Here is a 12,919-nt window from a genome sequence, read left to right as displayed (position 1 = left end):
GTGGCTGACCAGAAAATTGAAGCATTGCAAGAGGAAAATCAGAGATTGGCGCAAGCGAATGCGGAATTGGAGGACAGCATGGCCATGATGGAGATGGATAATGCATCACATTTTCTAAGATTTCAAAATATTGCAGAAGAGAAAGATGAGAACTTGTTGGAGTTGATGAGTGAATTATTAGCGGAATTGCTTGGAATGGAAATGGATCTAATGAAAAGAGAAATAGATCAGGTTTTCAGAATGAACTCAATCTACGCAAGAAGAAATAGAGTTCCTAGGGAGGTCTATGTAAAATTTCTTAAAAGATTTATACGGGATGAGATCTTGAGAGGGATAAGAGATCAACCACTGAAATATAACAATAAAGAACTTGTAGTTCTCAAACAGATTCCCAGAAGGATAAGAGAAGCGCGAAGAGAATATCAATTCTTAACGAGAAAATTCTTTAATAAGGGAGTGAATTTTAGATGGCTGGCCCAAAAGGATTAGTAATCTTCTGGGACTCAAAAAGATACAGAACAGATACTCCATTTCAAGCAGAGAAAATTTTTAACAATCACAGAGCCTTTTTAGAAAAAGGCGATGCCGAACCCAAGAAATCGGAAGAGACGATGGGTGCAGGAGCACCAAAACAATCAGAGGAGGGAGAATCAAAAAAGATGCAATCAGAGGAAGATGTAAGACCGAAAGACCAGAGACAGATCAGTTCCCCTAGAAGATTGAGGTCTAGATATAATTGAAATTATGGAGGAGATTGGAATTTTTTCAATAAATATAAATGATCTTAATTCCCCATCAAAAAGGAGTAAAATACTTAACAGACTACAAAAATTGAAAATGGACATAATTTGTCTTCAGGAGACACATATTAAAAGAAAACATTCCAAAATTTTAGAACAATCAAAGATAGGTAAACTTTATTTTTCAAAGATAGGTAAACTTTATTTTTCTTTAGCACAACAAAAGAAAAGAGGAATAGCATTTTATATAAAAGAAAAGATGAATCCAAAACAAATTTATGCTGATGAAGAAGGGAGAATACTAATGGTGGAAATTACATGGGATCAAAAACAAATCTTGATGGTTGCAATATATGCTCCCAATGAGAAACAGGATCTTTTTTTTCAGCAATTATATAATAAACTAATGGAACTAAATTGTCAAAATCTTTGCATACTTGGTGACTTTAGTTGATACATTACGGGACTATAAAAGTTATAAACAAGGGAAAAAAGGGGGAAATACCTTACCTAAGTCTTTTTTAAAGTTGAAAGATGAATTGTGTATATAAGACATATGGAGAGAAATGAATCCAGAGAAAGCACAATATACATTTTACTCAAATAGGCATAAATCCTGGTCAAGAATTGATATGATATGGACTTCATATGATTTAAAGACTATGATACAAGAGGTGGAAATTGAACCTAATATTTGGGCTGATCATAATCCAATTAAAATGACTTTGAAAGGAACCAGGAAAAAATTAAGATGGTTATTGAATAAATCAATACTGAAAGAAAAAGAATTTCTACAGTTTGCAATGAAAGAAATGGAATTTTTTTAAAAATAAATAAGAAAGAAGAAATCTCTATTCAAAATCTTTGGGATACCGCGAAAGCGTATTTTAGAGGCTTGGCTATAACTTACCTTGCTAAAAAGAATAAAGAAAAGAGACAAATACAGCTTAATTTGAAAGAACAATTTAAGAATTTAGAACTTGAGTTACAAAATGATCCACAAAAGAAGAAGCTGAAGACACAAATGGAATTAATAAAACATAAACTAAATTTATTGGAGATGGAGACAAGGGCACAACAGATAAAATACTCAAAACAGAATTTCTTTGAAAATGCCAACAAACCAGGAAGATGGCTTGTATATAGACTGAAAAAAGAAAGAGAAAAAAAACTAATAGGTAAATTACAAGATTCAAAAGGCGAAATACATTGTCATAATGATGCACTGAAAAAAAATGTTAAAAGTTATTATGAGATACTTTACAAGGTGGAGGTGGTTTCTAAGGAGGCAATACAGGAATATCTAAGAAAAGCAAACCTCCCAAAGATACCAGAGAACATGTAACATATGTTGAACGAGAAAATAACAATGATGGAAATTACAGAGGCTATAAAAAGACAAAAAAAAGATAAAACTCCAGGACCCGATAGTCTCCCAGTGGAATTTTATGTAGCATTACAAGATATAATAAGCCCGATATTGAAAGATCTTTGTAATGAAACTTTTTGGGTGATGAAAATACCAAAATCCTGGACAGAAGCCAATATTTCTCTTATACCTAAAGATGATACTGATCTCACACAAATTAAAAACTACAGGCCAATATCACTATTAAATGTGGACTATAAAATATTTACAGCAATAATAGCGGAAAGAATGAAGAAATTTTTGAATGAATTTATCCATTCAGATCAAAATGGTTTTCTGCCTAAAAGACAGATAAAGAACAATTTAAGAATTATTTTAAATGTGTTAGAATATTATGAAAAACATCTGGGGAAACAAATGGCACTGATATTTTTGGATGCACAAAAAGCCTTTGATAATCTTAATTGGCAATTTTTGTTTCATCAGCTGCAAGTGATGGATTTTGGTGAAAATTTTATAAACGCAATTCAAGCAATTTACAATAAACAATCAGCAAAGATACTTTTAAATGGAGACTATACAGATACTTTCGATATTAAAAAAGGCACAAGACAGGGATTCCCATTGTCTCCCTTGTTATTTATTCTTACATTGGAAGTGCTGGCCAGGAATATTAGACAAGATGTGGAGATCAAAAGGGCTGGAGATCAAAGACCAGAAATATAAATTACAAGCTGTTGCAGATGATTGGGATCTTTATCTTGGAGGAGCCTTTGGAAACAGCCACTAAACTGTTGCAGAAAATAGAGGAAGTTGGAGAAGTGGCTGGGTTGAAAATAAATAGGAAAAAGACTAAAGTACTTACAAGAAATCTAACAGAAAAACAGAAAGCTCAATTTGTGGAAAAAACAAATCTCCAAATAGCCAAAAAAGTTAAATATCTAGGTATCTATTTAACATCAAAATATACAACAATAAAAGAAGAAAGACAACTATGAAAGACTATTGAAACAAATAAAAACAGATTTGGAGAAGTAGAAAAACTTTCAATTATCTCTATTAGGAAGGATAGCGACTGTTAAGATGAATATCTTACCTAAACTGCTATTTTTATTTCATATGGTTCCTGTCAAACTAAGCCAGAAATTTTTTGATGATTTAAATGCAACAATAATGAGATTTATATGGCAAATGAAAAAAGCAAGAATTAAAATTAAACTGTTACAAGACTCAAAAGACAGAGGGGGCTTTGGGCTCCCAGACTGGAGACTCCACTACCAAGCCACTATTTTGTTGTGGCTTAAAGAATGGATTACATTGAAAAATAAATGACTTCTTTATTTAGAGGGACATGATTTGCAACTGGGTTGGCACGCTTTCCTATGGTATGAGAAAATAAAGTACATAAATGCTTTCAAACTCACACTATAAGGAATGTACTACTCTCAGAGTGAGAGAGAATTAAAAATAAAATTTATATGAAAATACCTGAGTGGCTTTCAACAATGGAAGGATTTGCATATCCGAACTTAATTAACTATGATAAACTTGTGGTCTATAAAGATATTTTAGATAAAGAAGAAAAACTTAAAGATAGGCAAGATCTTCAACAAAATGGTATTGATTTAACATGGTGGTCATATTTGCAAATTCAAACAAGATATGAAAAAGATGTAAAAGTAATGGGATTTTACAAAGAACAGACACCATTAGATAAAATACTCTTGAAAACAGATGAAAATTTGATTAAGAAACTCTATAAATTTTTGTTAAACTGGAAGATGGAAAAAGAACAAGTGAAAGAAACAATGATAGTGTGGGCAAAGAATTTTGATTATTCTATAGATTTAGAAGATTGGCAAAAACTATGGGACCGAAATATTAAACTTACTAAAGCAGCTGCATATAAGGAAAATTTATATAAAATGTTTTATAGATGGTACATGACACCAGTTAGATTAGAGAAAATATTTAAAAATGTATCAAATATGTGTTGGAAATGTAAACAACCAGGCACTTATTACCATCTCTGGTGGATATGCCCTAATGCTAAGAAATTTTGGTTTAAGATTCATACGTGGCTAGAAAAGAAGATTAAAATACAGATAGAATTTAAACCAGAACTCTGTTTGCTAGGAATATTAGGCTTGAATTATGGAAAAGAAAATGAGTATTTAATATTACATGTGTTAACAGCCGTGAGAATAATATTTGCCCAATTTTGGAAAAATGAAAATTTACCATCTGATCAGATTATAATAACAAAAATACTTGAATGTGCAGAAATGGATAGATTAACTTTAGAAATAAAAGAGAATGATACAATTTATTTTAAAACACGGGAAAAATTTTACCAATGGTTAGCAATACGATAGAATGAGAAAAGGTAATGAAACTTAAAGAGATAATTGATAATTTGTATTTATATTTCATGATTATTTGTATGAACTTGTCTTTTTCTGTTTTTTTCTTTTTTTCGTATTTGTGATATATAGTAAATTATAACCCAGTGGTTCTCAACCTGTCTCTGCCCTGCTGAGCCCGCCAAAAGTCCCATTCTGCAAACGGTGCTGCACCAGTTGAGTAGTCCTCGACTTACATCCGGTTGAGTAGTCCTCGACTTACGACCGGTTGGGGGTTGCGGCATTAAAAAGGTTGAGAACCACTGTTATAACCAATAAGTAATATATTACTATTTTAAAGTTATTACAACTAATTAGTATTAAGCATTGTTAATTAGTAAAATGAATGAGATATATTGATTAACTTGTTATTTACATGACTAATTTGAAAGCTGTTTAATACTAGAGTAATTATTAAGATTTAATATGTATACCCGGATGGGTTTACTTGCTGAAGCGATGTTAGTTTGTGGGATTGATCTCACTTTTGTGTTTACCCCCTTTCTTTGGTTTAACCCTTTTGTATGTCTCCCTTTGTTCTACCTCTGTTGACCCTATTCCCTTGTTACCCTTAAAAAACTCAGTAAAATATTTGTTAAAAAAAGAGTCACTCTATGAATAAAATGGTCAGTTTCTAAATTTAGTAAGTAAACAAAATTAATTGAGTGATTCTATTATTTTATAAAGCTCTAAAATGGCTCTCTAAAAATACAGTGCAAATAAAAAGCAGTGAAATCTCCTTGTATTATCAAACAAGTTCCCATAAATATGTTAACATAATAACTTCTGGAGTTTCATAATATAAAACAATAGTAATGATATGGATGGATACTCCCTAGGCTATAATGGATTTGGTCAGCATGTTGTGTGAACCAAAAACCAAGCCATTACTTATGCCATAAAATAATGTGTTATGTGAACACCAGAAGAATGTTTGGTTAATCTGCCCAACTACATTTATTAATTTAGCCTCTTAATATTTATACAGAGTGTGGGGGTTGTTCTCATAGCTATTTTATCTGTCTAGTGTATTTCTTTTCCACCTCTGTCTTGATAAGTTTAAATCAGATTTCATTAATGAAGCAGGAAACTATCTTTCTTACGTACATATTTCAGCTCTTTTTTGTAAAATATTGCAGTAACTTTTAAAGCAGTTGAACAAACTGATTTGAAACTTTTTTAAAAAGTGTAAAAGAAACAGTTCAGGCATTTATGTAAATTAAAATACACGTGTAATCCACAACATAGTAATATATCCCTATACATTCTTTCAAACTTGATTTAGTATTCCAACAGGTTTAAACACATTTTAAGATCCAAACTGTATAACAGATGTAAAAGCATTGTATTTTTTAAAGTCATGAATTTGGAGATAGATATATTTGGAAAAACTATTGTTGGTTGTACAATAGCACAGCATGTTCATTGGAACTGGGCAGCTAATAAATTTGACTAAAGACTGTTTTGTTTGTAAAAGATTCTGGATTTTGTTCCTCCAATTTTGGGGCAATCATTCATTCTAAAACTTTGGGAAGTTACTTCTAATGATTGTAAATGCAAAACTGAGCGATGTGCAAAGCAATAGTCTGACTCAGCATATTATCATCCCATGTTCAACTTCAGCCACATACACCAGGATTCAACAGGCATCTTCTGGATATTGCTGTATCTCAGTACAAGCTAATTGCTTCCACACCTCATGCAGAGTCAGTATTACCTGTGTACAGCAGGATGTTTTTAGGATGGCAGTGAGGGCAGAGCACTGAATCCTTGAAAAATGCCACAAGTCTCTCTCTCTTCTTGAATAAGTACATTGGACTCCCCTCTCCTTTAATTTAATTTCATCCCAAGGCATAGTAGCAGTTCTCTAACTGAACCACTTTTTGGATCACAGCTATAAATTGCCAGTCAAAACGTCATTTCATTCCAGATCTCATCAGCAGTGATGCGATTTTCAGAATGGAGCTTTCCCTGGGGGCAGTAGCAGAATAACAGTTTTGCAACCAAGCTGAACAATATTACTCTGAATCAGTATCACTTTGTAAATATATACCTTTCTGCTATTTTGTAGAAATGTTCAATGTCTGCATGAGACAGGGAACTAGGGAACGGATAAAACAATATTTTTTTCCCTTCACTATCATCTTGTCTGAAATGCTATAGGGACTCCTGCTTGAGCAGGGGGTTGGACTAGAAGACCTCCAAGGTCCCTTCCAGCTAATTTGCAGCATATTTCTCCAGTTTCCTTCCATTATTATTGATAGTTGATCCAAGTAGGCAGAAGCTATCTATCTCTTCTTTATCTTTATCACCTGATGTCATTTATGTTCTTGATAATGATTTTCTTCATTTTCGCCTTAACTTGTGTTACCAGGGCCTGCAGACCCTTTGCATTTTCAGCTATCAGAACAGTGTCATCAGCATAATGCAAGTTATTGATGTTTTTTTCTAGTTTTAAAACCATGCTCATTTAATTCCAATCCAGCTACTTTTAATAGGTATGCACTATATAGACTGAATAAATAAGAGGAGAGGATACAATCTTGTTACACTCCTTTGCCAATTTGGCGCCAGTTTGTTTTACCATGTTATGTCCGTACTGTAAATTCCTGATCTATACGTATCTTTCTCAATAGAACAAGATGTACTGGGATTTCCATTTTTCTTAGAACATTCTACAGCGTAATGTGATCAACACAAATTGACAGCATTTCTATAATCAATGAAACACAGTGGCTTTCTCAATTATTCAGCGGACATCAGCTACTGTATAATGTCTAATATTCATCAATCTTTTCTAAAGCCGGTTTGAACATCTGCCATCTCTTTTTCCAGGTACAGCTCTAATCTACATTGGGTAATCCTTGATATTATTTTGCTAGTACATGAAACTAAAAATATTGTACAATAATTTGCACACTCTGTAAAGACTCTTTTGGTATTGGAATGTAGATTGTCTACTTCCACTCAGTTGGCCACTCTGACAGTCTCCAGATTTGCTGCTTAGCTTGAATAGCACCTTTATTGATTCTTTTGTTACTTGTCAGTAAAATTAAAGGTTTTGTTCAAAGTCCTAGTTTTGACATATACACCCTTAAATACATTTGGTTCAGTTTACCTGAAGGAGTTTTCTTCATATAGCTAACTGAGAACTCCAATTATCTTCAGAGGATTTACTGCACATGATCCCTTGGAAAAACATCCAATATAGGAGGGTGGCATTTATCTTGTGGAATTCCTGTGGCCCTGAAGTGCAGATTACTTCCTTCTTTGCTCTACATCAGGAAGAGACTAAAACTTTTTATATTTTTCATTTCTTCTATTAAGATTCTGGTTTTATGAATGGCACGTGTATTTTATCCTTTTTTTGCATTTGATAATCAAGATGGTATGGTAAAGTTGTGATTTCTTTAAATAGGGAAATATCTCCAGAAACACATTTTTTTTACCATTTTCAAGATAATGCAGTACATCCAGAAATAAACTGTCTAAGAGTGCTTAAACACAGCAGAACTGGCACAAAGGTCTCATAAAGTGATCTCAGTCAACAGTTAGTAATCCAGTTAATTCATTAACCTAAACAAGAAAGTGGCTTATTTTGGCTTACTCAACAAGTAATGGTTTTAAAAATTCTGCTTAATATTATGTACAAATACTATATTGACTATTTTCTCCACTCATAACTAACAGAGACCTTAAGTTTGCTAAAGTGATGTAAAGCCTGTTACTGTTTTTAGCACAATGATTGTGGGATGACTCTAGAAGTTACTAGTGGCAAAATGAATGAAGGAACAAAATTCCACCAACTAGGCACTCCTGCAGAGAGCCAAAATGTCAACTATAACCCATATTCTGAATCTTGTAGCCTGCACACAGTGTAAAATAACAGTAATAATTTTCCAACTGCTGTCAAGATTTCCACAAGGCTAAGTGAAGGCTGAGGGTGGGGAAAAAGGAAGGGAACAGAATTGTCATATAATTTTTCTAAGTTACAACATAATTCTCTTAGAGTTTGGTTCTCTAACTTACTTCAGTTGGCATTGTTCCAAGAAGCACTCTCAAACAGAATTGCCAGAAAGGACAAAAATAAGAAAAATTATTTGGTCTTTAGGCTTTGGAGGAAGCAAAGACCTATCTGAGCTTGGCTTGTTGTGAGAACAGACAGATTAGTCTACTTTAGTCCTTGTCGAAAACACAGGCATTCTTACATAAACACTCCGCAATGAATCTCCTTCAAACAAGAAACATACTAGAATGTTTGACCTTTGTAACAGAGAAAATACACATTTTGTATGCATTTAAATTAAACAGTGCTGTCACCTGAAACCACAGTTTTTGTTTTCAGGCTAGCCTTTCTCACACTTTTTTTTTTTAGCTGAGGCGTGCATTGTAAAATGCAAAGGAAAAACAAAACAAATGTACACAGATTGTGGATTAGCTCTGGAAGCATAAATCAGAATAATTCACTTAACAATGCAAACCTAACAAAAACTCCCAGGTGCCTAAAATGGGGGGAGAAGAAAGAGAACAAGGAAGGTTTTCCTCTCTTCAAGAAAATCTTTATGCAGTAAGTCTTCACCTCCTTCCACTCTTGCTATTCTTCTCAGTCATCACTTGCCATAATCTTGCAAATCTGCTTCAGGGTCCAATTCAAGGTGTTAATTATTGCCTGCAAAGCCCTTTATGGCATGGGTCCAGAGTATCTGGGGACTCATCTTGGCCCAATGGATTGGCCTGTCCCACTCATTCTAAAAGAAGGGACATGCTGTGGACTCTGTCAGTCAAGGAATTTCAGCTGGAAGGATCTAGGAAAAAAGCCTTTTCTGCCATAGCCCTCACCTTTGGTACATCTTGCTGCTAAAGCTGAAATCTGCCCCCACCATTCTGGCCTTCTGGAACAGCCTTAAAACCTGGCTCTGCCAGTTGGCTTGGAGCACTAATGAAGGCATGGTTGTGCAGTGACAGAGAAGGCACTTCCATACCATTTGAGGTCCTGGTTTTCACTGAGGGAAGAAAATAATTGTAGCTTGGGGTTGAACTGTGGGATCCTTGTGGTCTCTGAAGTTGGTTGTTTTCTTACAGACATTTCATTACCAAACTAGGTAACATCTTCTGTGCTGACAATGTTACCTGGTTTGGTAATTAAACACCAAACTCAGAGAAAAACAAATACACCAAACTCAGAGAAAATCTCTTGGTTTTCAGTCTGCATTTAACTCTTTTAAAGTTTATAATTTAAAGTTAAATTTTAAATGTGTAAATTGTGTTTGCATTTATATTTTTATTGCATTGTAAACCTCCGGACTTGCATTGGAAAGCAAGATGAGTGGCATATAAATTTAATAAATAAAATAAATAAAAATAAAAAATTTATAGAAATGGGTAATAAACTGGTCTAAAGACAGGCCCAGCCTAATGTATATTTTCTAGTCCCTCTAAATTAGGTCTACACAACATACGGCTAGCGATTTTCAAAAATAATAAATTCATTGCTATCTTCAGCCTGAAGAAATGACCCCAAAGCTTTATTTTTCTTGTTTAATGAATTTATAAAAATATACCTCTTAGGGAACAAATATGATAAACACTTACTTAGAGATTATTTTTTTTATATCTTTGCATGCTCATTTATCTTGTTTTCATTCTTTTGTATCTTCATTACTTCCTTTGTACCCACAAACAGATTTCCCGTTTACATATTTACCCCCTTAAAATTCTCCCAGAGTAAAAAATAATTATGCCTTAACATTTAAAAAAAATAACAGAGTCCTGCTCCCCCCCCCCCGGAAGATAGCATATACCATTTTAAAAATGGTATCCAAAAGCATGAATAATCCGATTTGACCTAAAGTAACTGTATCGCTCAACCACAAAAATGAAGAAAGAGATTAACAGAGGCCCAAACAGAGACTTGCTTGAAAGGGGAGGAGGGGGGACAGGAAAGCAAAACTCAGCTCACAAACCAGATCAGGACACAGGGCTGAAGTAAAGTCTATTCCAATATATTTTGGAAGGGAGCTCATCCATTGCCAATCGTTTTCCAAAATATTTTTCCCACACTGATTTAAACTGAACTAGTGATAACAATAATAAAATAATTGAAAATAAATTATTAAATATTAATTATCAATTAAAAGTTGATCATAGCTTGTGCTGGAAGCTCTCACAGATTAAAAAGAGCAACATAACACAATTACCAAAATGATTCACTGGAATATTTGTCAAAATTATCCAGACTGTATGAAAATTGTTATTATAGATAAAGGCAGAGCAAGAACATTTTAAATGTTCAAAGTTCAAACTTTTTGCCAATAAAGAGATTTTATTTTTTATTTTTATTTTCTAGATGCAACTCTACTTTCCAACTTCTACTGTTAGATATTGTTTTGAAACTATAAGAAATTGTTGTTTGAAGTCAAATAACAAAACTAAAACTGAAATATTTTTTAAATATTCATATAACAACAGTAACATTACAAGAATGGCACTCCCAAAATTTTTAATTTCCCGGATTTTAATTCTGATATATTTTGCTTGGCAGATAATGCATTTTAAAATTCAAATCAGAAAAAACCTACATAAATTTATGTCTTTAAAAACTGTCACAAATATTAACTGGTGGGAAAATATCTTTCATGTATAATTGCTACAAGAGATCTCTATTCAAGGTTTTCTACATCAAGAGGGACCATTTGTTTTAAAAGGGCAAGCAAATCAGATTTACTTATAGAAGCATTTAAGCAGAAATTTATCCAGTCATAGATCTAATCTAGCAACAGATATCTATGTCTTGGTAAAGTTCAGATCAGATCACTGCAATTCATTACATCTGAGATTTTTTTTTCTAAAGAAGTATTAAGCAACAATGACTGTTGAGAACATATTAATCCAATGTAAAAGATTTCCACTAGTAGCTGGTTTATTTCTAAATAACAAACCAAAGGGTTGATTTTGAACTTTGAAGATGCTAAAAAAGTTTCAGTTGCAAGATGTAAAGATTATCTTCTCTATACAAAACTGCCTGATAAGCAAAATCTACCAAGGTCCTTCACAGAATGCTTTATTTTCAGATATGGAACAGATGCCTATCAGAAAGAAAGCCTTTTTTGTAAGGCCTCCCAACCATGGGATTAACCTCTAGATATATTTGCCTCATGAATTTCCTTTCATTTGGGACCCAGGGAAGCATATATCCTGTTCTCCAGCCCTTTTAATATTAAGAGTGTTTGAGCTTTGTCCACTGAATTATTTGACAGATTTGGGGACATTTAGTAATCTATTACATTTTTACCGTTTTTTTTCTCATTTGAAGTCTTTACCTAAAAGATAGAATTCAAATAATTTAAATAACAAACAATATATAGGGTTCCCTCCTCACTGCCTGTCTCCTTGCTCACTGAAATATTTGTTCAGTCAAATAGGATAGGATGTAGAATAGGATGAACTGAATACCAATATAGTGTAATGGAAACAATACTGAATTAAAACTAGGAGTTAAGTCCACGATCAGACATGGAGGTTTAATGGGAGAACCAGCCAGTTGTTCACAGACCATAGCCTTGTTGTAATGAAATAACTGAAGGAGTACTACAGTTCTTATGCTGTCTTATGCTCCCGGAGGAAGATCAGGATATCCATCCAACAAATAAATACCCAAATTCACACAATGTGTTTACTTAAGCCTTTCAAACAATTTTGGTTTCCATTTTGAAAATAATCAGGATAATCCAAGGTCCTCATTCAGGAACTGATGTGAACTTAAATCAGAATGGTGATTTAAGGAATAGATCAGCTTTCTCTGTATTGCAGGTGCAACTGAACTGAACTTGTTCAAAGAAACTGTCAGATGTTTTCCGGCAGGATATTTTGAGACCCTGAAATTCTGAAGTTTTGAATAATTTGTGAAATGCCCCCAGTAGAAGTAGTGTATACCTTTTTTTAATGAAAATTATCAGCACTTTTGATCAGTGACGTCATCAAAGTAAACAAACCCACGTGCTGATTACGTCAACAGGGCACAGCCCTAAAAGGAAGTGACGTGCTCAGCCCCCATCCTTCGGATGTGACGTTTTGGCCTAATCCCATCAAGATTGGCAGTCAATCCTCTGGGTACATGATTAGGTTAACCCTAGACTAATTCTATGGACATTCAAAACCAAAAAGAGCTAAGTAAAGTGAATAATTAGCAGAGGCCTGTGTTTTTGGGGAACAAGCCCTACTTTGGGGAGCTGTTAACCCTAGACTATTTCTATGGACATTCAAAACCCAAAAGAGCTAAGTGAATAATTAGCAGAGGCCTGTGTTTTTGGGAAACAAGCCCTACTTTGGGGAGCTGTGAAATAAAAAATAAAAAAAGGCTTTTTATTTCTAATCATTCTAGCCTAACGATGCTTTTAATTTTTGTGGAG

General features: G+C 33.6%; 1 protein-coding gene across 4 annotated transcripts in view; it reads right to left on the bottom strand.

Moving 5' to 3' along the window:
- BCAS4 (breast carcinoma amplified sequence 4) overlaps positions 1 to 12,919 on the bottom strand; it is a 73,782-nt gene that overhangs the window by 29,288 nt on the left and 31,575 nt on the right. The window contains exon 5 of one of the 4 annotated variants that reach the window (XM_039345274.1): positions 4,755 to 6,482. The exons of the other annotated variants lie outside the window; for them this stretch is intronic. Within the exon in view, the coding sequence (XP_039201208.1) occupies positions 6,420 to 6,482 (63 nt within the window). The 3' untranslated portion in view covers positions 4,755 to 6,419. Of the gene's footprint in view, positions 1 to 4,754; positions 6,483 to 12,919 lie in introns of those variants that run through there. 4 annotated transcript variants of the gene reach the window in all.

Source organism: Crotalus tigris, unplaced genomic scaffold (genome assembly GCF_016545835.1).
Source record: "Crotalus tigris isolate CLP2741 ecotype Arizona unplaced genomic scaffold, ASM1654583v1 scf7180000017947.1575755, whole genome shotgun sequence".
Lineage (NCBI taxonomy): Eukaryota > Metazoa > Chordata > Lepidosauria > Squamata > Viperidae > Crotalus > Crotalus tigris.
This window is presented reverse-complemented; position numbering and strand designations above follow the sequence as displayed.